This window comes from Netta rufina, assembly GCF_964035555.1.
Source record: "Netta rufina genome assembly, chromosome: 1".
NCBI lineage: Eukaryota > Metazoa > Chordata > Aves > Anseriformes > Anatidae > Netta > Netta rufina.
In genome coordinates this window covers 161,301,963-161,322,989 of record NC_140123.1, presented here as the reverse complement: position 1 = coordinate 161,322,989, position 21,027 = coordinate 161,301,963, and the positions used below count along the sequence as shown (strand labels likewise).

The 21,027-nt window shown below is 34.2% G+C and overlaps 1 protein-coding gene across 4 annotated transcripts in view; it reads right to left on the bottom strand.

Moving 5' to 3' along the window:
- Positions 1 to 21,027, bottom strand: part of APAF1 (apoptotic peptidase activating factor 1) — a 34,753-nt gene that overhangs the window by 8,732 nt on the left and 4,994 nt on the right. For 2 of the 4 annotated variants that reach the window (XM_084290980.1, XM_084290981.1), the window contains 18 exons: positions 20,670 to 20,853; positions 19,730 to 19,842; positions 19,074 to 19,205; positions 18,390 to 18,628; positions 17,634 to 17,801; positions 16,600 to 16,731; positions 14,975 to 15,088; positions 14,498 to 14,676; positions 12,625 to 12,751; positions 10,433 to 10,558; positions 9,477 to 9,608; positions 7,219 to 7,344; positions 5,460 to 5,618; positions 5,064 to 5,192; positions 4,163 to 4,288; positions 3,242 to 3,361; positions 664 to 789; positions 209 to 334 (listed from right to left, as the gene is read on the bottom strand). In XM_084290980.1, coding sequence (XP_084147106.1) covers positions 209 to 334; positions 664 to 789; positions 3,242 to 3,361; positions 4,163 to 4,288; positions 5,064 to 5,192; positions 5,460 to 5,618; positions 7,219 to 7,344; positions 9,477 to 9,608; positions 10,433 to 10,558; positions 12,625 to 12,751; positions 14,498 to 14,676; positions 14,975 to 15,088; positions 16,600 to 16,731; positions 17,634 to 17,801; positions 18,390 to 18,628; positions 19,074 to 19,205; positions 19,730 to 19,842; positions 20,670 to 20,853 — 2,558 coding nt within the window. Of the gene's footprint in view, positions 1 to 208; positions 335 to 663; positions 790 to 3,241; positions 3,362 to 4,162; positions 4,289 to 5,063; positions 5,193 to 5,459; positions 5,619 to 7,218; positions 7,345 to 9,476; positions 9,609 to 10,432; positions 10,559 to 11,960; positions 12,053 to 12,624; positions 12,752 to 14,497; positions 14,677 to 14,963; positions 15,089 to 16,599; positions 16,732 to 17,633; positions 17,802 to 18,389; positions 18,629 to 19,073; positions 19,206 to 19,729; positions 19,843 to 20,669; positions 20,854 to 21,027 lie in introns of those variants that run through there. The other 2 variants (XM_084290982.1, XM_084290983.1) reach the window with 2 other exon arrangements.

Below are 21,027 nucleotides of genomic sequence, written 5' to 3'. Positions count from 1 at the left end.
AAAGCATCAATTAAAACAACAACAGAACCAAGAGTACCAACTTACCCTAACGCAACATAAAGATGCTCCATTCAAAATGCACAGAATCAAAATGGTTCCACACACAGAATACAGTAGACATTGACCAAGTTTACATTAGGTGTAGTAGAAAAGATCATTTTAAATGAGTTTTTGTGTACAATATAGTCTTTTAAAATATCTTCCAAACCTGTATGACTGCATCATGAGCACTTGAAATCAGAGTCTGACAATCAGAGGTAAATCGACAATGCTGCACGGATGTCCTGTAGGCCTCCCGGCATTTCAGAACTTTCCCATCCAACAACTGTAATACCTTTATAATGAAGAATGCAGTAATCTATTTACTTTACATAGTTTATGGAAAGGAAGAGAAGAACTTGCAAATTCTTTTTAATTAATAAAGAAACTGTAAATACATCATTCTCAGTCAACAAGAAAATTGCATTAGCTCAGTACTTGGTAAAAATAAATGCAGAGCTACATTATTAGTATTACCTCAAACTATTGGCATTTCAGCATCATTCAAATGTAAAAACTTTAAAGTACTATACTAAAGAATATGACTGTAGAGTCATTAAAATGACATTCGTTTAAATAAAAGTATTTTTCCTATTGTTTTAAATAACGTTTACAATATAATACCTTTACTGTTCCATTCTCCTGTCCAACTGCTGCAAATTTTAGATCTTCACTTAAGCAACAGCAGCAAATAAGGGATTCCTGAGGTTCTGTCTGCATAATAATGTTGTCTGTATTTCCATTAATGAGCTGCAAGACAGGAAGTTAATTAAATTAATAAAATATTTTAAAATTTAAACTAAAATTACAATAGAGAGCTAAGAATGGTAAGAGAATAGTTTGTCAGTTTCTAAAATTTGAATTATCTGTATCAGTTACTTTCATAAATCAACTTCTTTAAAGGTCTGTGTAACCATCTCCATACTGTAACATCTCCATACTGACCAAGCTCCCTGAATGGAAGAAGTTTGCAAAAAGAAAAACACCTTAGAAGGCTTTTAAAAGTTTGAGTACAGAAAAGAGTTACTCAACATGTTATTCCTAGATTTCAAAAGCCATATTAGAAGCTCTGAGCTCAAAGCTACTTGCCAGCCAGATTTTCCAATTCATGCCAAATGGAGCAGAAGCATGACTTAAAACTTATTAGCGTATACAGTGCACTAGATTTCAACTCAGTGTTGACCTCAAATTAGTTCTCCAGGGCAAAAAAAAAACTCTTTAGAATACAATGATTTACAAAACAAACAAACAAAAAGATTAAAAAGAATCCACTGATATGATGTATTTAAAAACAACCATACAGTACATCAAAAGGTGACTAGGGATTACTAATTTACTAGTTACAAAAGGTAAAACATTACAGCTACGAGAAAAACTACCTCCACAGATTGTGATAGTAGAGATTTACTATGGTATTACAGTACACACGTTTAACTGCAATTTGTCTTTTTGGTCAATTTTTCTTCTTGCACAAAGGTTAAAAATCTATTCTCTTGCTACAATAAAGGCTTCCCTCTTGACTGCACCTCTCCAGGATGTCACAATAGGGCAGCAAATCTAAGCACCAACTTTCTCATGGAAAAGAAAGATATAATAGAAATATAGACACACACCTTAGGTCTACTAAGACCTACTAATTTAGATGACAGATTACACCATTACAGAGTAGTCTTACGTATTTTATAATTCAGGAAAATTGAAAGAATTCACTATCCTACACCCATTTACATGTGAGGAGTAATTCAACTCCATTCATTGTGGTTTTTCTCTTCTCTGTGGTTGATACAGCTTCTTTTCTCACACATTTGAAATGTTCACATAAATTTTAATTTCAGCATTTACTGCTTCCTCTTGGCTCAAAAATATATTTATTGTCAAGGTTCTGATAGAGATACTTCAGTTATTTCTATATCCATACTACCTATTATTCAAATATCATCAATATTCTACTCAAAGTTTCTTTTTTTTTTTTTTTTTTTTTTAGCACGATTTTTAGGTAGAGTAAGAACTAGCTAATTTGCTGACAGGACAGACAAAAGACAACAGACAGAAAATAGGAAGAGAAAAAGGAGGAAATCCCAAGGAACTCTAGGATTAGAAATAAAGATGATGGTCATGCTGATTAGCCAGGATTACATAGCTTACATGCTTGTCTCTGGACAAACTAGAAAAAAGGACATGACCCTACACAAAGATTATCTGCACCATGTCCTGCAGGGCAGCAGAATCTATTCCAGCTCTCACCTACCTACATATCCAGCAATAAGAATGCACTGATTTCACAGGCCAGAACAAAGGTTTTATCCTAGGCAGCTGCTGCTTTAGGCTAAATAACTGAAATAGCTACCTCATAGCCAAAGGTATGGCATTGCCCATTTTATGGCTTCACACACAATCAGTTTACATAAGCAGCACTCTGCGACAAATACGGAATTGTTTTATGCTTTTGAACACTTGTAATCGAGTAAAAAAAAAAAAATAATAACCTGAGTGAGTAAGAAAAGAATAACCTGATTGCCTTCAATTTGAAGAAAATCCTATCAACTGACATTATTTAATAAATGAGCGGATCATGCTAAAAACAAACAAAACCAACAAAAAAAGATGTCTGTGCTTTTGCTATCACAGAATGGCAAAAATATGTTGAAAATTGGTGTATTATTACTTGGCATGTAGGGCGGCAGGGAGGAGGTCTCACAGTAAAAATAGTATATACACTATTAATGGTTTTGTTTAGAACACAAAAGGCTCTATGCTTTCCTAAGGCTATGGGCTGACCTGGGCTTATATGTATCATTTCCCCAGTTTGAGATTATTACTTCATCAGTAGGTTTGATGCATTAGGTACTTGTGTTGTGTAACACCTTGTCTATGTGTACTGTACACTGTGCACATTGCTGTGCATGCCTAAGCACACTTCCAGGCCTCACAACATCCCCAGTCTTGAAGAGAAAACAGTTTTGTTCCTCCACATTGAGCTTCAGTTCCTACATCGGTGTGGAAGGTCCCCTTAATCTTCAGTTTTTGCTTACTAAACTAGGCAGAGTTCCTAGAAATAAAAATGTTACCATACATTATAAGTCATCTACTACAGACTCAACTGTTCAAAGTAATGAACAAGCAGTTATTTCAGTTCTTCCTCTGTATCCTACTGAGATTTGCAGATAACATTCAAATGTAACAATGCATTAATAAAGCTTACTTGTATATGCTTCTGATTGTAAATTGCTAAAATCATTACTTCACCGTTGTGAAATACAGCATCTAGTTCACTTTTTAGCTCAGCATCAGAAGACTTGCACACCTTGTTTGTTTCCCAAATCTGTTGAAGAACACATTAGTTTTATTTCATTTGTTTTATTAGTTTTGTTAAAGGACGAGATATAAAACTTGCTGAGCACCTATAAACTTAAGTCATATAAACATACAAGTAACATTAACTGTCAAACAGTGAGAGTTATCCTCCTTCTGTATTTATTTACTAGGGGAGGTTGGGCAATTACTATAGCAATTCCAATGGATGAAACAGAACTACTTTTTTTCCCAAGGCTGACCAGCAGACTCCTTGGTATTTGGTATCATAAAGTCCACAATTTTCTATTTCAAAGAGTGTTAAAATTCAATTACAAAAAACATCAAGTACCAATTTCTATACTTCAATTGCTTTCAAAATGTTAAGAATGTTAAGTGTTAACTTGGAAAGAAGGAAACATTACCTTGGTAAGCTACAGTTCTACTTACACAGCTTTTAATGAGGCATTACAACTACAGGAATTTGTTCTAAATGTTAACACACAAATATATCTAATAATGAAAGGAACATCAGCTTTGTAAGCTTACAAAAGAACCCTCATAATAGTTCACAATTTTTTATTTAGATAAAATCTAAAACAAAATAGGTTACAATTACTCTTGAACAGCCATTGGATTTAGATATGCAAAAAAAAAGGAAGCTCATTTTACTGTATATATAGATAACTTTATAATAAATATTTACATTTATATTATATAAACATTTACCCATATATAATACCAAATAAGTGTTTGTATTATATATATGATTTTATAACAACAATTTTATACACACATACACAAAATGACATTTAAAAAAAAGTGATCTTACTCGTATTGTCTGGTCATCAGAGGATGTCAGAAACAGAGATCCATCTGGGGAAAATGTCACACAGTGAACCCAGCTCATGTGTCCCCTGCAATCTGCTACTTTTGATAAGGATTTAATATTCCATAACTACAACAAAAATATGAAAGAAGAACTTAAGTGGATTTAGATTGTATATTCAGGGAAAATAGTGCAAAATCTAGAAGTATACTTAATTACTATTTTTTCTAGTATTTTCTTACTTAACACTGAAATCAGACATGTAATGAGAACTGTGCCTGTTTATCATATTTTGATGGTCAGAGCAATGGAATCAGCAACCTCTTTGACTACTATAAGAGATGAGGTGGGGGAAAAATAAAGAAATAGAAAGAACAACACATATCAAATATCACTCATTATAAAAACGCATATTGTTCAGACCAAGTAGGTTGCAAAAACAAAACAAAAACAAAACAAAGAGCCAGAAAACCCTGATACTTGTACAGGCTTAGTTAGCCATGCTAGTCAAAGTTATTTCAGCTGTTGTATTCCTCTTTAGTGAACTGCCACATCCTATAACAGCATATAGGAGGAGAGGAGCATGTTTTGTTTGCTTGTGTTGAATTAAGCAACGGGAAGGTATACACTCCGCAGAGTGGTAACAGTAACTTTAAATACATACAGTAGCCTGGTGGTTTTATATACAACTAAGATGAATGTATAGCTTTCAAGTATTATTTCCTAATTTACCTTTTATACTTTAGAAGCAAACAAAAATTATAACAATGAAGGACGTTGAAAGCCTGTTAAAAGGGCTGATTTGTTTGAACTCTGCATACAGAGTTAAAACGCATACAAATACAGACACGTGTATCATTTTACATTACTGCAAAAAAAAAAAAAAAAAAATCAAATCACTTACCTCAACAGAACAATGAGACAAAGCAACTGCTACTAACTCATCACCAGCACAGAAGTCACAATATTGGATTGTACTGTGATGACTTACAATGACTTGTGTTAACAAATCACTTGTCTTAACATCAAAAAGCTGTGAACACATAATTGCAATATTTAGCACATAGATGAAATTACTTCACTACAAACAGTTTATATACCAACAGCATACAACTTCAAATCTAAAATGTATTTCTCTCAGTCAATGTTTGTCACCCACATATTTTTACTTAACACACACTTAAAGCCATGCAACTTATGTCTGAAACATCTAGGTGGCCTATAATATAATCTTTATTCATAGTTTTGAACTAGATAGCAGTATACTACCTCTAGAAAATTATTAACATGAGATACTTACCAAGAGTTTATTTTTGGCAACGGCCAAAATCATGTCACTATTTCTGGACCAAGAGCAACATTTTACTAAGACCTCCACATCATCTTGCTCATCTGCATTTTGGAAGAGATCTTTTATCTCAATAGTTTTCAGTTCATTTGCTGAGCGTGCTTCCCAAAGCTTCAAGAAAAAAAAAAATATAGAAAATACATGATATCTCTTTTTACTGCTGAGGATAAAAAATACAACAGGGAAGAGCTATCTCCCAATCACTTATAGGGAGGAAAATGAGGAAGACACACACACACACAAAAACCACCACCACCAAAAAAAAAAAAAAAAAAAAGATAGAAGAGAACAGAAAGGAACACCAAAACAACCCTCTGCTTTTTCCACTACCCCAATCAACAAATGGCATTAAATATTCATATGCCCAGATGGCCGTCTCAACCTCTACTCGGCAAAAGAATAAAAACAAAAATAACATTTGCTCTGCAACTCTATTTAATAAAACTCACTCACAATGAGAAATCTGGTATACATCTAGTTTTGTACCCTAATTTCACAGAGACACCTGCCAATGAACTAGAGCTTCACCTCAAGTACTGTGTGCAGTTCTGGACACCACAGTACAAAAAGGACATTAAACTGTTGGAGAGGGTCCAGAGGAGGGCGACAAAGATGGTGAAGGGCCTAGAGGGGAAGACGTATGAGGAGCGGCTGAGGGCACTGGGCCTGTTCAGCCTGGAGAAGAGGAGGCTGAGGGGGGACCTTATCGCGGTCTACAACTTCCTTGCAAGGGGGAGTGGAGAGGCAGGTGACCTATTCTCTGTAAACACCAATGATAGGACCCACGGGAATGGTGTTAAGCTGAGACAGGGGAAGTTTAGGGCGGACATCAGGAAGAGGTTCTTCACCAAGGTGGTTGCACACTGGAACAGGTTCCCCAGGGATGTAGTCACTGCACCAAGGCTGTCTGAATTTAAAAAGCGATTGGACTGTGCATTTAGTAACATGGTCTAAACTTTTGGATAGACCTGTGCGGTGCCAGGAGTTGGACTTGATATTTATGGGTCCCTTCCAACTCGGGATATTCTACGATTCTATGATGTCTGTATCCTCCACCACAACTTTCCTTCTGAATGACAACAGCTACTGCAACCCTTCTTTCCCAACTTCTTTTTAGCAACTCTACAGATATTTAATGTTTTAAGAACTGCAGTTCTGGAATAGCATAGATCTGTTGCAGCCAAAGGCAGTAAAAACAAATCTTACATTCTAAGAAAAAACAAAACAAAACCCTCTCAAATTCTTTTCTGGTGCACACATGGGAAAACAGTGCACAAATTACATTTAATACTTCTGTTTACTGATGGTTCATTTTCAGAGATGACAGATGTTTCAACTAAAATTAAAAAGATTTACATATGTATATATATATATACACATCAACATTTTTTGTTTAAGTAAGTTTTGAAACACCCTCCACCCATTTTCTTAGCCACGTACATTTTTTCAAAAAGAAAAAAATGGTGTAAAGTAAAGGATTCAAAATGAAGCTAGGTAGAATTTGTTTTAAGCAGTAGACAACGAACTTTTTTTCTGGTAATGGACAAGCCTTTTCAAAGTTTAGCATTAAAAATAGTAGCAATACTCAACTGTTTCAGAGTTTAATTCATTAAAAGCTAATTATGCAAATGCAGAACTTTCTTATGCATATTTTGCATTTTATGAAAAACAAATCAAACCAAGCAGTTGATTTAACAAATATGCTGTGTACCTTTACTGTTCCATCTGTTGAGCAGCTGGCAACATATTCATCATTTGGCGAAAATCTACAGTGATTGACAGAATTTACATGACCAAACATCGTATTTCTACAATACTTTCCCTTCAGATCCCAAAGCTGCATAAGAAATAAACATATAAATATCATTATATTTGTGAACTATTCCAAGATAAATTTGAAAAGAGAAATTTCTGTTCAAAGAGAAATTTCTTTACTGAAATGATTGTGTGGCACTAGAATAGGCTGCCCAGGGAAGTGGTTGAGTCACCATCCTGGAGGTCTTCAAGAAACATGTAGACTACATGTAGTAGCGTGGTTCAGTGATATGTCAGTACTAGGTTAAAGGTTGGAACAGATGATCTTAGAAGCTTTTTCCATCCTGAATGATTCTATGATTCACACAGTTCACATTCTTAAAGTGCACTGGCAACCAAATCCTCAACAATTTTTTCTTAGTTTTACCTTTTACCTTTTTACTTAGTTTTACTTTTGCTCACAGACTTTACGCTATGTCTGAGGCTCCCCCACAATTTATTTCCGTTTGCTAGCTTGCATGAAAATTATTCACATCAGTATTATATAGACTATTCTGTACAGTGAGGATAAGGCCCTTATCAAACAAAGTTACTGAAATTTTCTTCAGACTGAAGAATAAACTTTGTCTTGCCTTTCTTTCCAATTTCAAAGTTCAGAATTACGTAGCTTATATACAATAACTAAAATGAAATCTCTCAAGTTATTCTTGGATTACTGCAACCTTATTAATAAAGATAGAAGAACATTCCACGTGTTTAGGGCACGTGCACACACAGACTGTTTTCCAAGCCTACAGCCCACACTTTCTTTCTGTTTCCAAATTTCTTGCCCTTCTCCTATATAAAAGCAATACACTTGACTGCTCAAGTGATAGTTCAAAGCAAGAACAATTATCTGGACAGTGTTCTCTGAAAACAATCAGGTCTCTTCCACTATTATTTTACTACTCTGTTCTATTATTGTGCATATTTCAGTTCTGTCATTCATTCCCCATGAAAACTGTTGAACTGTCTAAAACTTCAGCCACGTTTACAGCCTGAGAGTGGTCATTTTAAACAGGTTTGTTCTAAATCTGTTTGGTCCAAGATGTAAGTTTCTGACAACAAATGTATCTCTCAGGACATCCAGGTCAGCACAAAAGCCTGATCTTTTCATCTTGATATTGGCTCCTTAAGTCTATTTTAACTCCAATTTACACAAACACAAGCTTCTGTCAGAATGCTTCAGATGAGATCTCACATTACAATTAAAACATCTCACAGACTGCTACAAGTGGAAAAGGCACTCCTGCCCCTTCCAAAACTCCCACGCCTCACTGTCTATTCCCAGCATTTCTCTTGTACTGACACTGGAGAGTGAAGCCACTACAGTGAACTGAAGAGAAAACCAATCCCACCAGAACTGGCTCCTTGAACCATACCATGCAGAGTAAGATCAGTACATGCATTGAAATAAATGCAAGATAGACTGCAAGCACAGTAGGTCCATCATCTTCAGTGCCAGTTAACTATTTGATTTGCCCAACTGTGCTGTGAAATTCTACCCTTATCCAACAGCTTAGGTCATCCTTCGATCTCCTTTTTTCCTCCTTCCTCAAATACAGACTTCAGTTACCTTGTTTCTGCTCTCTCTGTACACATAATGCCCCCCAGTGTGAACAATGCCAGGTGGCTAACCTGACAAATCTCATTTTGATTATTCTTATTTGTTGGCTTCCACTTTTATTTCTTTACTATGCCCTATGAATTTAGAAAAGAAAAAAAAACTACACCTGCTACACTTCCATAAGGTAAACCTTTTAATCCTTCAGCATCCAGGTTGGATGTTTGTTTCGTTGTTCTTTTCCTAATGTTTTTTTAAACATTCAAAATGTTTAAAATCTTAGAATTTCTGCTTCATTTTTTCTTATTTCATTTTTAATCAGGTATTCCACTCCCAAACTTTCCCATTCCACCCTCTAAAAGTCTTGCCAAAAGTCTCCATCTTTGTACCCTACTAGTAAGGATTTGTTTATTCTCTTTCACTAAGCATGAACATTTCTCCTATGTTGAAATCCAGTGACAGAGCTGCAGTAAGTACTCCTGATCTATTTCCTTATCTCTTCTTTAAGTTAAAAAAAAAACTAATTTACAATGTTTGAAGTACATTTATACAACAACAATTAGTCTGTTGTGGTTATTTTTATGCTGCTAATCATAACCTTTTCCACTTACTTTGATGAAAGTATCATTTGAGCACGTGGCTAAAAGATACTGACCACTTCTGTTATTGAACTGGCAGCAATTGACCTGCTCTGTGTGTTCTTCAAATATGTGCATACACTTGCCTGTTCTTGAATTCCAGATCTAGACAGAATTGAAGGAAAAATAACGCTTTAAAATATTTTCAGTGTACTTGATTTAAAAATATACATATATAAACTCCACTGGAATACAAATAATGTCCTAAAGCATTCTCAATTACACATCAGAAATGTTTGGAAGAGAAATAGAAAACATGTATATATATATTTAGACACAAAAAGCTGTAATTTTAAATTGTTTCTACTAATGTTGCCAAAATAGAGATATATACACTTTTCAAGAACCAGAACACAGTATCTACAGTCAAAGTTTCTAATGACAAAGAGTCTGTGACCAAATAGGACTGATCTGGTCTTATTAAAAGTCAGTTTTAGCTTATTATTAATTATATAAACTTTCACAGCAAAGTGTTTGAACAATTTAGAAATCAAAGGGGAAGGGGAAAAATCATCATTCAGATTAGAATCTGAGAGACTAGAATATCAATCAAGGTTTTGCTGCAATACCGAAGACTTAAAAATGAACAAATAATTCATATATAACAGAAAAATAATACGAAAAAAGCTTTATGGGCATTCATGTTATGAACAGGATTGGACTCATACATTATGCTCTACTTAAAATGAATCACCTGACAATACAAGGAAAATAACCATCATACATAAAGAATTACAACTAACATAGCTTCATTATAATTAACAGAGTATGCCTAATGTAACAAGTATAAGGTTTTTCATTTTGTTTTTCAACATCAGGTTTAAGACAGTTAAAAAAAGAATTAGTCCTAAGACTGTTCTGCTTGAATTGGTTAAAACTGAAATCGGAACTATCGCACTTAAAAAAAAGTCTGTTTTCCATTTCCTTACCTTCACTTTTTTATCAGCTGAACAAGTTGCTACATACTTATCATCTGCAGAGAACGCACAACAGAGTATTTCATCTTCATGAGCAGTTATTTCCAGCAGCATCTCTCCACTTTCTGTTTTAAACACCTGAAGAAATACAATAAAGAAATCTTGTAACTGGCATATAATTTTGAAACGTGCTACACAAATTTAAATTTGTGTTCCTTCAAACAGATCTCTATGCTCTTTATTAAACTGGTTGCATTTTGAAAGCATTTATAATTTCAAGGTAACATAATATACGTGTAAAAACATTTAATTGGAGTTTCGATTTTGTAAAGATAATAGAAATTCTTAGGGAAAGAAATACTGAAAAAATATTTTTAAAAAGTTTCTGCATGCATTACGTGTTTAATTAATTATTTTTTTCTACCCTTTATGCCTAAGTCTAAACTTAAGTCTTCTAACATTTATGCCTTTTCTACTCTTTTAGGCTAAGTCCACATCCTCACTCATTTTAAGAAAACTGCACAAAATATCTATTAACAAAACCTAGTCTGTTATTAAAAGTACAAATTGCAGGTTGATATATCATGATATTCTTCTGCTGAAAGAAAGAATTTTAGCAGTGACTGATGATTTGGGAAAGGAAGAGGAAAAAAAAAGTAATAGTAAGAAGTTGTACAGGATGACACAAATCTGTCTTGATCTGGTTGGAAGGAAGAAAAAAGCAGTTGGGAAGAAGTACTACAAATTAATCTTTTTTCCCCAAATTGTGAGATTTTGCTTTACAAGCATGAAAAAAATCAAGACATCCTTTCCTTTACAAGGGCACATACTCCTAAGTTACATAAACAAATCACAAACTCTTCTTTACAGCAGCATTCAGGATGCTACAATTCTGAAGTCCCTACGTTTCCCACTGTTTTTTCATCAAACAGGAATATAATAACCATGTAACAGTTGGTCTTTGTTAAAACAATAAGATTGATATTAAAGGAAATCTAAATTTACAGTAAATTCTGTGGAATATCTGTTCTTAATCTAATCCTATATTTGATTCCATGGAAACAGTAGTAGTAGTCTTAAAAATTGAAAAACATTAGTTTTATTTCCATGCCACTAATAGGAAAAACACAAATAAGTTCAAAGTTAATGCAAAAATATTATTAATTTTCCAATTTTTTCTTTCACGTAAGTTTAGGTTAAATGCAGTCACAATCCACAAATTTTCCTTTTTTTTTTTTTTTTTTTTTGCTAGAAAATCAAGAAAAACCAGAAAACAGCAGTCTCAGTAACGAGGCCATGAAGGACAGAAGCACGGCACAGTAACTTCAACAGAGCATAAAACTAGTACATCCACCAAGCATCTCCTTAAGTGGATGCCACACAGAAGCCAGCAAATAAAATAAGCAAACGAACACCACCACACTAAATAGGCAAATGAACAGCAACTAAGGGCCACTTAGTATTTTTACTTTAGTACTGAACTTATCAAGCATCCAAAACAATACCAAAGGCTTGCAGAAAAGTTGCTCTTTACCCTTACCTTTGGCTGTCTGGAATATGGATACTTTACCAGGTTAGTGGCTGGCTGATTGCTAGTTTTCTCAAGAGCAGTTTGGCTCCCCTCCAGGCAGACTGCTGGCAAATTTGGATTAGTCACTTTCCTCTCTGTCTCCCCTTATCCACTTCCTAAGCACTTTGTACCTGTTTCCACTCTACTACTGTCCTCAACTTCTGGGGCTCATTTTTATCCCTAGATTTATTTCTTTCACATAAGAAAATTTACTTACTAAGCACCAAAGTAGTATAACATCCATTACAATCCCAAGGAAATTGCAGAGCTGTAACTGTCTTTTCAATTCTGTAGAAAATCCACTATGATGGGAAATATTTTTGCAAACAAATAGGAAACATGCTGGGATGTATTTCTTTGGCTGTGGGCTTTCTTGTATCATTAAAAGGTATTTCATGTTGATGTATTACACTCGTTAGAGTACAAACCTGATATCAAAGTTTAGTTTTTGAACTAGAAAATAATATTTTAAACATGCAACTTGATATTTATGTAATAATACATCCCTTTCAATGTCCACAATACATTCTAGATCCATAAGATCTTCATACCAAAAGAAAAGCAACAGGACTTTTAACAAACGTTATGAAAATAGTACACAGCGTTACATTTCACTCATGCATAGGCATTTTACCTGAAGTGTTTTATCAGCTCCACATGATGCTATTCTTTGTCTGTCCTGAGAAAAGCAGGCATGGTAAACCGCATCTTTATGTGGACGAACAACCAGACGGGAGAGGTTTTTCAAGGATTTTTTATTTCTGCAAGATAAGACGGTGGATTTCAGATGAGTAAGATTTCCTAGAGTTTATTATTCAAAATCCTCCCTAAAAAGATAACATTTGTTCAGACATCTTGAGTAGCAAGCTTTAGAAACAACTGGCCTCGCAGCCTTCATGCAGAAGAAGGGAAACACAAATTACTCCTTTCCCTTAGTATTTTCGTTGCCCTCCAACACTTAAAGCTTAGTAACCATGAAAGATACTATGTGCATGAGAAACTAACATGCTACTTCATGTGCACAGCTGTTGCAGTGCAAGACAGTCTTCCTCATGACATCTTAATGAGGGGGTATGTGCTATGTCCAAATATAAACTTATTTACAAGACTTCTTGCTCTCCTACAGTTTCTCTTTGAATTTTATTCAAAAACAATCACACATTTGTTTAGATCTAAGGAAAAATATTTCAGTTTTACAGCAATGACTCATTTTTCATGGTTCTTGCCTCACTTCAAAAAAGACTTAGGATTAGTAGCAACTGTAATCATCCTGTTAAGCCAGGTGTTAATACAGAAAACTGTCACTGTAATAGCATGATTTTTGGTAACGAATATATTGTTACAAGATTTTTTTTTCTAGGGTCAATAAATCCATGTACTTTTTTGTTTTTTACGATCACCACCTTCAATCTTCAGGCTCGGTGATTGAAAAAAATCCGTAAAATACCTTGAATAAGGTTACTGAGCTTTAGAATGAAAACAAGTTTCACTGCAAAATAGTGAGTCATCAAAACATTTCTTCTTCCCTCATAAGGCTACAATTACTAGTCAAGAGTACAACTTATTCATCTGCACATCCAGAAACCATTCTGAGAACCCTGTTCTAGGATTCAAGACAAAGTCATCCATCTTCATTCTGCTGATTTCAGCTTAAGTCTCCTACATCCAAAGTAAACGCCCTGAACTACCTGGAGATTGACTCTTCTAAAGCATGTATCTTTCAATTGTTTTTGTTATAATTCTGTTAGCTATTCAAAATGAAATAACCAAATATTCAGTGATGATAGAGTTCAAGTCTGCCTGGTTTGATCTGCCTCGTTATTACCCTGATTACCCAAAAATCATTTTGTTTCGTAACTCAAGGATTGCAGAACAAAAACACTGAACGGGAGAATCTAATTGACAGTTACATGGTCAGATGACTACTGGACTACTTGCTATACTGAAAAAATATTTATATACATATACTTTTTCCTTAAATAACTTAATAAGATACTATAGCATCAAAAAGTTATATAAATGCCAGAAATATCAAATTGGGGTAGAGATTTCAAAACCTTTTAGTATTCTCACCTCACTACTTCCAAAAAACTGACAAGTTAACATAACTTTATTTTTTTTTTAAAGTGCATATTTTACTAGAAAATCTAACAATGTACTGCAAACACACACAATATTTGCCCTGCATTTCTAAATTTTCTAAAAAAAATTTTTAAATTTTCAAAGAATCTCAATTTCATCTTTGTATAGATATTCAAAATTAACAAATCACTGAGTAAAAAAATATATTCCTTTACTTCTGTGTAAATATTACTAATTTGTAGCTTTACATATCCAGTTTCCCTCCTCGCACAAATGCCTGAAAATTGTTTCACGTACTTTTCCCATGAAAAACATTGTACTTTTTAAAGTCCTTATAAAAGCCATACACTATATTTAGTTGTACATGAAATGATTGTATTGAATCAAGGGATTAATAGATCAGCAGACGGATTATTGCTACTTACATCCATTCCAAATAAAATGCTCCTATTTCACTCTGAGCACGTAGCTTGGCTTGTTGATACACCTCTGATGTGTCTGGTTGACAAAGACCCAGCTGTATAATGTCAGGAAATGGCTGTCGCCCAAGAAGGTGCCCATTTAAAGACAGAAATTCCTGGAAATTCTCACGTACTATGCTATCCTATGTACAGAGCAGATAATATTTAGTAACACATACAGAGGATACATTAGCTAAGTGCACTTTGCTTTTTTAATTTCCTATATAGATTATGTTCTTACAGAAGCATTTAGTTCTACTTAGTTCTATTAGCAAGTACATATGATAGACTGAAATATATACAAGCAAGTTTAATTTCATACTGCCTGTATGTCTCATTTTTTAAAGTTTTCTATAGAAACTCCCATAAATACATAAATAACATGCAATTAAAGATAGAAAATCATATTTTGAACAGACTGATCATTTACCTTTCACATACCTTTTGATCCAGGACTGAACTATATTCCACATACTCATGAATCAGATGAGCAGGCCCTACCAATTCTGTTTTAGCTTTAATCCAATCTAGAGAAAACATAAGCTCACGGAGTTCCTACAAGAAATACAAATTAAAGTTCAGAGCATGAGTTCCAAGACTGCATCTACCTAAGAGTAGGAAAAGCACAAGAAAACACAATAGATATTTAATATACAATTAATATACAATCAACTTTAACTGGAGTACAATTGACTCCAGTTCAAAAGTTATGTGATTTCCTGTTTCCTGCTTCTTACTTGAATGGATATGAAAATTCTGGGTTTAGAAAACTAAGCTTGGTATTATAGGGAACCAAAGGATTGTTTCTTCTCTGATTAGTTGTACTAAGGAATGGGGAGGATGAAACAAATCTTGACTTCTGTAGCATAGAAGACCTGATTTATGATACAACTCTGAAAGAAGCTTCTTCTAGACCAGTCTGACAAAGATCAATCTGCTAATAGTGATCTGTTGTTGTTCACAAATGAAGAGTTTCAGTAAGAAAAAGATGTTATAGTTGCATTGAATTTAAAAATGAGAGCTACCTCTAGAAAAACAGAAGCAAGAAGAAGTATTAAAATACTTGCTGGGATCAGAAAACTCTGGGAAGTGTACAGTCATAATGAGAGAAGCTAAAGAATTCTGAGATGCTAGTTCTATAAAATATAAAAAGGCTAATTATAAAAACATCTTTCTTACAAACTGAAAGCAAAAAGACAGATAATCAATGAGATAAGTATGATTTTAAAAGATAGATTTGTAGCCCACAGTCATTTCGAAAATGCCTGTAGGTACACAAAATATATTCTATACAAGTCAGATAAACCATTTCAGAAGAGGTTCAGATGAAAAGTTTTAGCATGTGAAATAAAGCAATTAGTCACCAGCACCAAATACTATTCAAAGCATAAAGAGATCCAAGTGAAATTACAGAAAGTAGTTTCTACTACTGATCCATGGTTTGTATCTTATACTAACTTAGTACCTACAAAACAATAAGTGGCGAAAGTGATGGCAATTTTTTTTTAAAGGCTCCAAGGTAATCCTAGAAACAGAGATATGCCCATCTAACTCCTGCCTAACATGAAACAGCTCCTGAAGTCTAGAGAATGAACATTTACACAGAAATTAATATGACATAATGGGAAAAAGTAACAATAATTCTATAGACAAAAAAATCTCTCTTCACCGATCTAATCAAATCATCTGAATAAATCGATTTACTTTTATCATACAATGTAGCGAGCCTGGATTTTCAGAAAAGCTTAGGGAAGATTTCTTATCAAATCCTCCTCACCAGGAAGAGAAAACAAAGAGAAAAACACAAACTGTTTTAAGAAATATTCTCATGAACTGGTTGAAAAGACAAAAAGACAAAGGGTAGAAATAAAATAGTTTACATAGTAATAGACAGTGATTATCAGTGGACACCCTAAAGAACCTTACATTCACTGTTTGTATATATACACAAAAGCCTGGGAGCAGAGAGGTTTGAGAGGGAAGAAGTGGCCTGGACGGGAAGGGCAGGCATCAAGGAGAGAGGTGGGGGAATCAAGAAAATAAACAAAAACCCAGACAGAACTCACCTTCTGCATGTTGGCACCAGCCATGTGATATGCTAGGAAGTTATACCAGTACATGCAATCCTCTTGAGATGGAATAGGCATGTTAAGCTTGTAATGTTTCTTGTACTGATTGACTATGTTTTTATGTAGCTCCTGCAACATGAATCAAAACACACCTTCAGTGAATACTATACCAAAGTACGGACTGACTTTAGCATTGAGGTTTATATTATTGTTATTTCTCAAAATAAGATGTCAACAGATGAAATAAGAAAAAATTGTCTTCAAAAACTGTACATATAACTTATTGTAAAAGCTTTCCCCAGAAACAGTCTCCGGATATTAAAGCCAGAAAAGCAAGCTGATAACCTTCCTTCTTAGACTGAGAACAGCTCTCGAGTCACTACAATAAACAATAAATATATATATAATATAATATAGTCAATATATATATAATATAGCCAGCAATAAAAACAACCCTTACATATGTAGAACTAAAGCAAGACTAGAAAACATACGTGAATCTAAAGCCAGCAATTTGCTTTTTCTTCGTATCTACTCTTTCTGCCCCTTCCTTCAAAACTGATAAATTTATTTGGCCCAACTTTTAGGACATCTCCCTGCAAGCACTGCCTTAAATTGAGAAAAGGAGTAAAAACCGTTTCTCAGTATTACAGAAGAAATTTTCTATTCTGGTAGGGTCTTGATTTCTTTGGAATTATCAATGGAACACTCCCTGTCCTGATGGAAACACCTTTGACAGAGACACAACGTGTTTAGAATCTTCTCTCAGATTAGCCTGAACACAGGCTAGGCAACAAGTAGAGAGAATGGCTCCAGAGAATGGCTTGGGGTACTCGTGTATGAAAAACTTGACATTTCATTGAAAACTTGACAATGTGCTCTTGCAGCCCAGAAACCATATTCCGTGCTGCATCAAATGAAGTGTAGCTAGCAGGTCAAAGGAGGAGATTCTGTTTAACAAAGGAACATTTTGTGAATGCCCAACTTTGGGAGAACAGAGTTAGAGGTAAGTAGATTAGCTAAAACTGTACCTGAAGCTGGTTGCGATTCTTCTCTGTAAGAAAGTCAAGTTGAAGATCATGTAAATAATAGTGAAATGACTTCCCATTACGATCACAGAACAATAGTGATTTGTTAACAAATTCCTGCAGTATATCTTCGACTTCTTCGGTTTCCATATCCCAAAGAATACAGAACACCTAAAAAAGCACATTAAGACAGAAAAGATAATCAGAACTAATATCATAAAAGAAGTGTTAACTGACAACAAAACACATGGTAAAAGTTATGGACATTTTACAAACTGTAGTAAATTCAGTAAGTTACTAGTTCTTTCATACCAGACTATGTATATGACAGATAATACAAATTAACCCTTCATTTGTCCATTTGTGCTGACTTATGATGGTCATATCTTTTCTTAAGAGAGACGAATTTCTTAAGAGTTTAAGCCCTCAGAGAGCTCAATTATTAGTTAGCACAACTAACTAAAGAGCTATATATGCAGTGCATGTTAAACCAATATTATGAACAAGTTTATTCAGTTACAATTTTTTAGTTTCACTACTGACAATAAAAGTCATGATACAACAATGGACCCAATCTACCATTAATTATTAAGTTGAATAAACAAGTTATACACAGTTACAAATTTTATGACTAATTCATTGCTTCTAACTAAAAATCACAGAATATCCCAAGCTGAATGGGGTCCACGAGGACCACAGACCAACACATATACACAAAGTAACAACAAAAAAAAACCCACACTGCATTTCTGTTGTTACCTTAGTAGGTACTTTAACATCTTTTGGAAGAATAGAGAGGTCTTTATAGTAGTCTTTAAAATCATTATCCAGTTGCTCAACACTTATGGACATTGCTTCATCAAGGGCTTCATAATCATAAGACGAAGATTTTCTTATTCTTTTAAATTGCTTGTTCTGCAGCTGTTTGAGATAGTACTCCCAGCGACTGGGGAAGTCTCGCAATAATGCGCCTATCAATGATATCACAAGAGGAGAACCTGAAGAAAGAAAATAAAGTTAATCTTGGAGGTTTTCAAGGAATAATTCAATAGTTTAGTAGTTGAATAAATCTGGTAATTTTCCCAATTCATTGGTAAAATTCTTGAGACATGGAAGACGAACAAAGTATGTTATCTGCAGATATTATTAAAAACATGTTAAAATATGTTATTTGCATATATTATAACATGCAGACATCTGAAAAAACACTAAGTTATCATCTTTTAAATATACTGGAAAAAATACACTGAAAAGAACTACTTGAAAAATCATCATGAGACACCTTTGTTTAAAGAAACAGAAGGCATCCAACAAACACATGTGTTTTACTTAAGGGATACAGTATCAAGGAATGTTTCCCTCCTCTTTCTCTAAGTCAAAACGTAGAAGAAAAAAAATCCATTGAATGGTAAATGGCAAGTTAAAAAGTAGAAAGTATCATACCTTTGCATTCTCTTATAATGCAGTTAGCTTGTTCTGGCAGTTCTGATATTTTCATATTCACAAACAGGGATAAAACCTCCAGTCCTTTCTCATGTGCAAGTCCACTTTCTACATGAATCTCGTATTTATTGCCTAGACACAGAAACACAGGGAAAAAATGAAAAAAGATTTTTTTTTTTGAATGCTGTGGAAATGAAGATTATTTTCTGATAAAAATCTGGAGCAAAGGATCTGGTTCATGACTTTATGCATAGTATTTTATTCTTAGTACTAAGCATATGCTTAGTACTAAGAATAGTAGAAAGTAGTATAATAAATCTCAAGTTTTCATTATGGAAAAAAAATAAATAGCATTAAGTGCATATCATAGCAGCAACTTCTTCATACTGTAATCAGTTTAACAGCAGCAGCGTCACACAGCCTAATTTATCCTGTTGAGAATCACTGCACTCTTCAATGTAGATGTTGAACTTTTAGGATAACATTTAACATGTATTTCATGTAAGAGCATAAGGTCTTAGAGAACAGTCTTCTGAAACTGTCACTTGTGCACAAGTTGACACAGGTTCTATCAGATTCTTTTAAAAGCTCACAAAACCAAACTGCATACATATATAATCATGATTTGTAGTGCAGGATAAGAAACTGTTCCTTACCAGACACAGCATCTGTTACACTCCTGTCCCGGCTGGTAATAAGAACTTGACATTGATTATCAAACGCTTTTAATACCCAGGAATCCCAAATATCATCCAGGACCAAAAGAGACCTAGGACAAGAAAAAACATTGCAGATTTCAGATCAACTATTAGTAATTTCAGATCAACCATTAGTAATAAGACCAAGTATTTCATCTTAATTATTAAAGAACATTTTCAGAATTAATAACATACCACTTTATAATTTTCTTCCACTAACATGTAAGGTATCTTAAGAAGGCATTAAACAGTGTGCTAGAAAGCTGAATGCAAGTATCTCCAGAATAAAGTTTTCAGTATTTATTGCTTTTACTTTAACCATTTCACCATTTTATCCAATTTTTACCCATTTATGGCTGCAATTGAAGTGCACTTGATAAATATCGTTTTAAAGACTATTTCCATTAGAAGATGTCAGGAAAATCAGAAATATTTACTCCATTTTTTTAACAGAATTCTGCTTGACACAAGCTAGAGATATACTTTGAGATAAACAATTTCAACTTCCTCTTAACTCAAAAATTAGGATAAATTTTTTCCTCAGAAAGAGTAGTCAGGCATTGGAATGGGTTGCCCAGGGAGGTGGTGGAGTCACCATACCCAGGGATGTTTAAGGAAAGATTGGACATGGTGCTTAGGGACATGGTTTTGTGGGTGACATTGGTGGCAGGGGGATGGTTGGACCAGATGATGGTGGAGGTCTTTTCCAACCTTAATAATTCTACAGTAAAACAGAAAAAGGAAAAGCAAAAGATGAGAGAGTTAGGATGTTCTCTTATGTTTTTTTTTTTAGACACAGAAACATGTAAACATTACACAGACACTTTAGATGATTAGACCAAAGTAAGTGACAAAACTTTCAGAGTAAAAGAAAAATGTTTCATTTTACTGACATCACCTGGGATATTTGCGCAGCATTAGCAAACGAAGACGATCTTTAGCCTCCTCAATGTTAAGTGGTGGTCTCTGTGAAAGAGTAGAGTCGTGTTCTAATCTACTACACAGATTTTGTAGTTTTATAAGGAGCCCTGCTTTGTCCTGTTTTCCAACAGAGATCCAGTGAACTCCTCCTGGAAAGTAATCTGACAGGAACAACAGTGTTAATCATGCTTTACATTTAAAACTATAAGTATATATAGCAGATTAGAACAGCAATCAATAATGCAATTTAAATTAAAATATAAACTGCAAAGTCAATTGCTAGCAACCTTAAAACTCGTTAACACCATTAACACAGGAAGTTGATTCTACAAGAC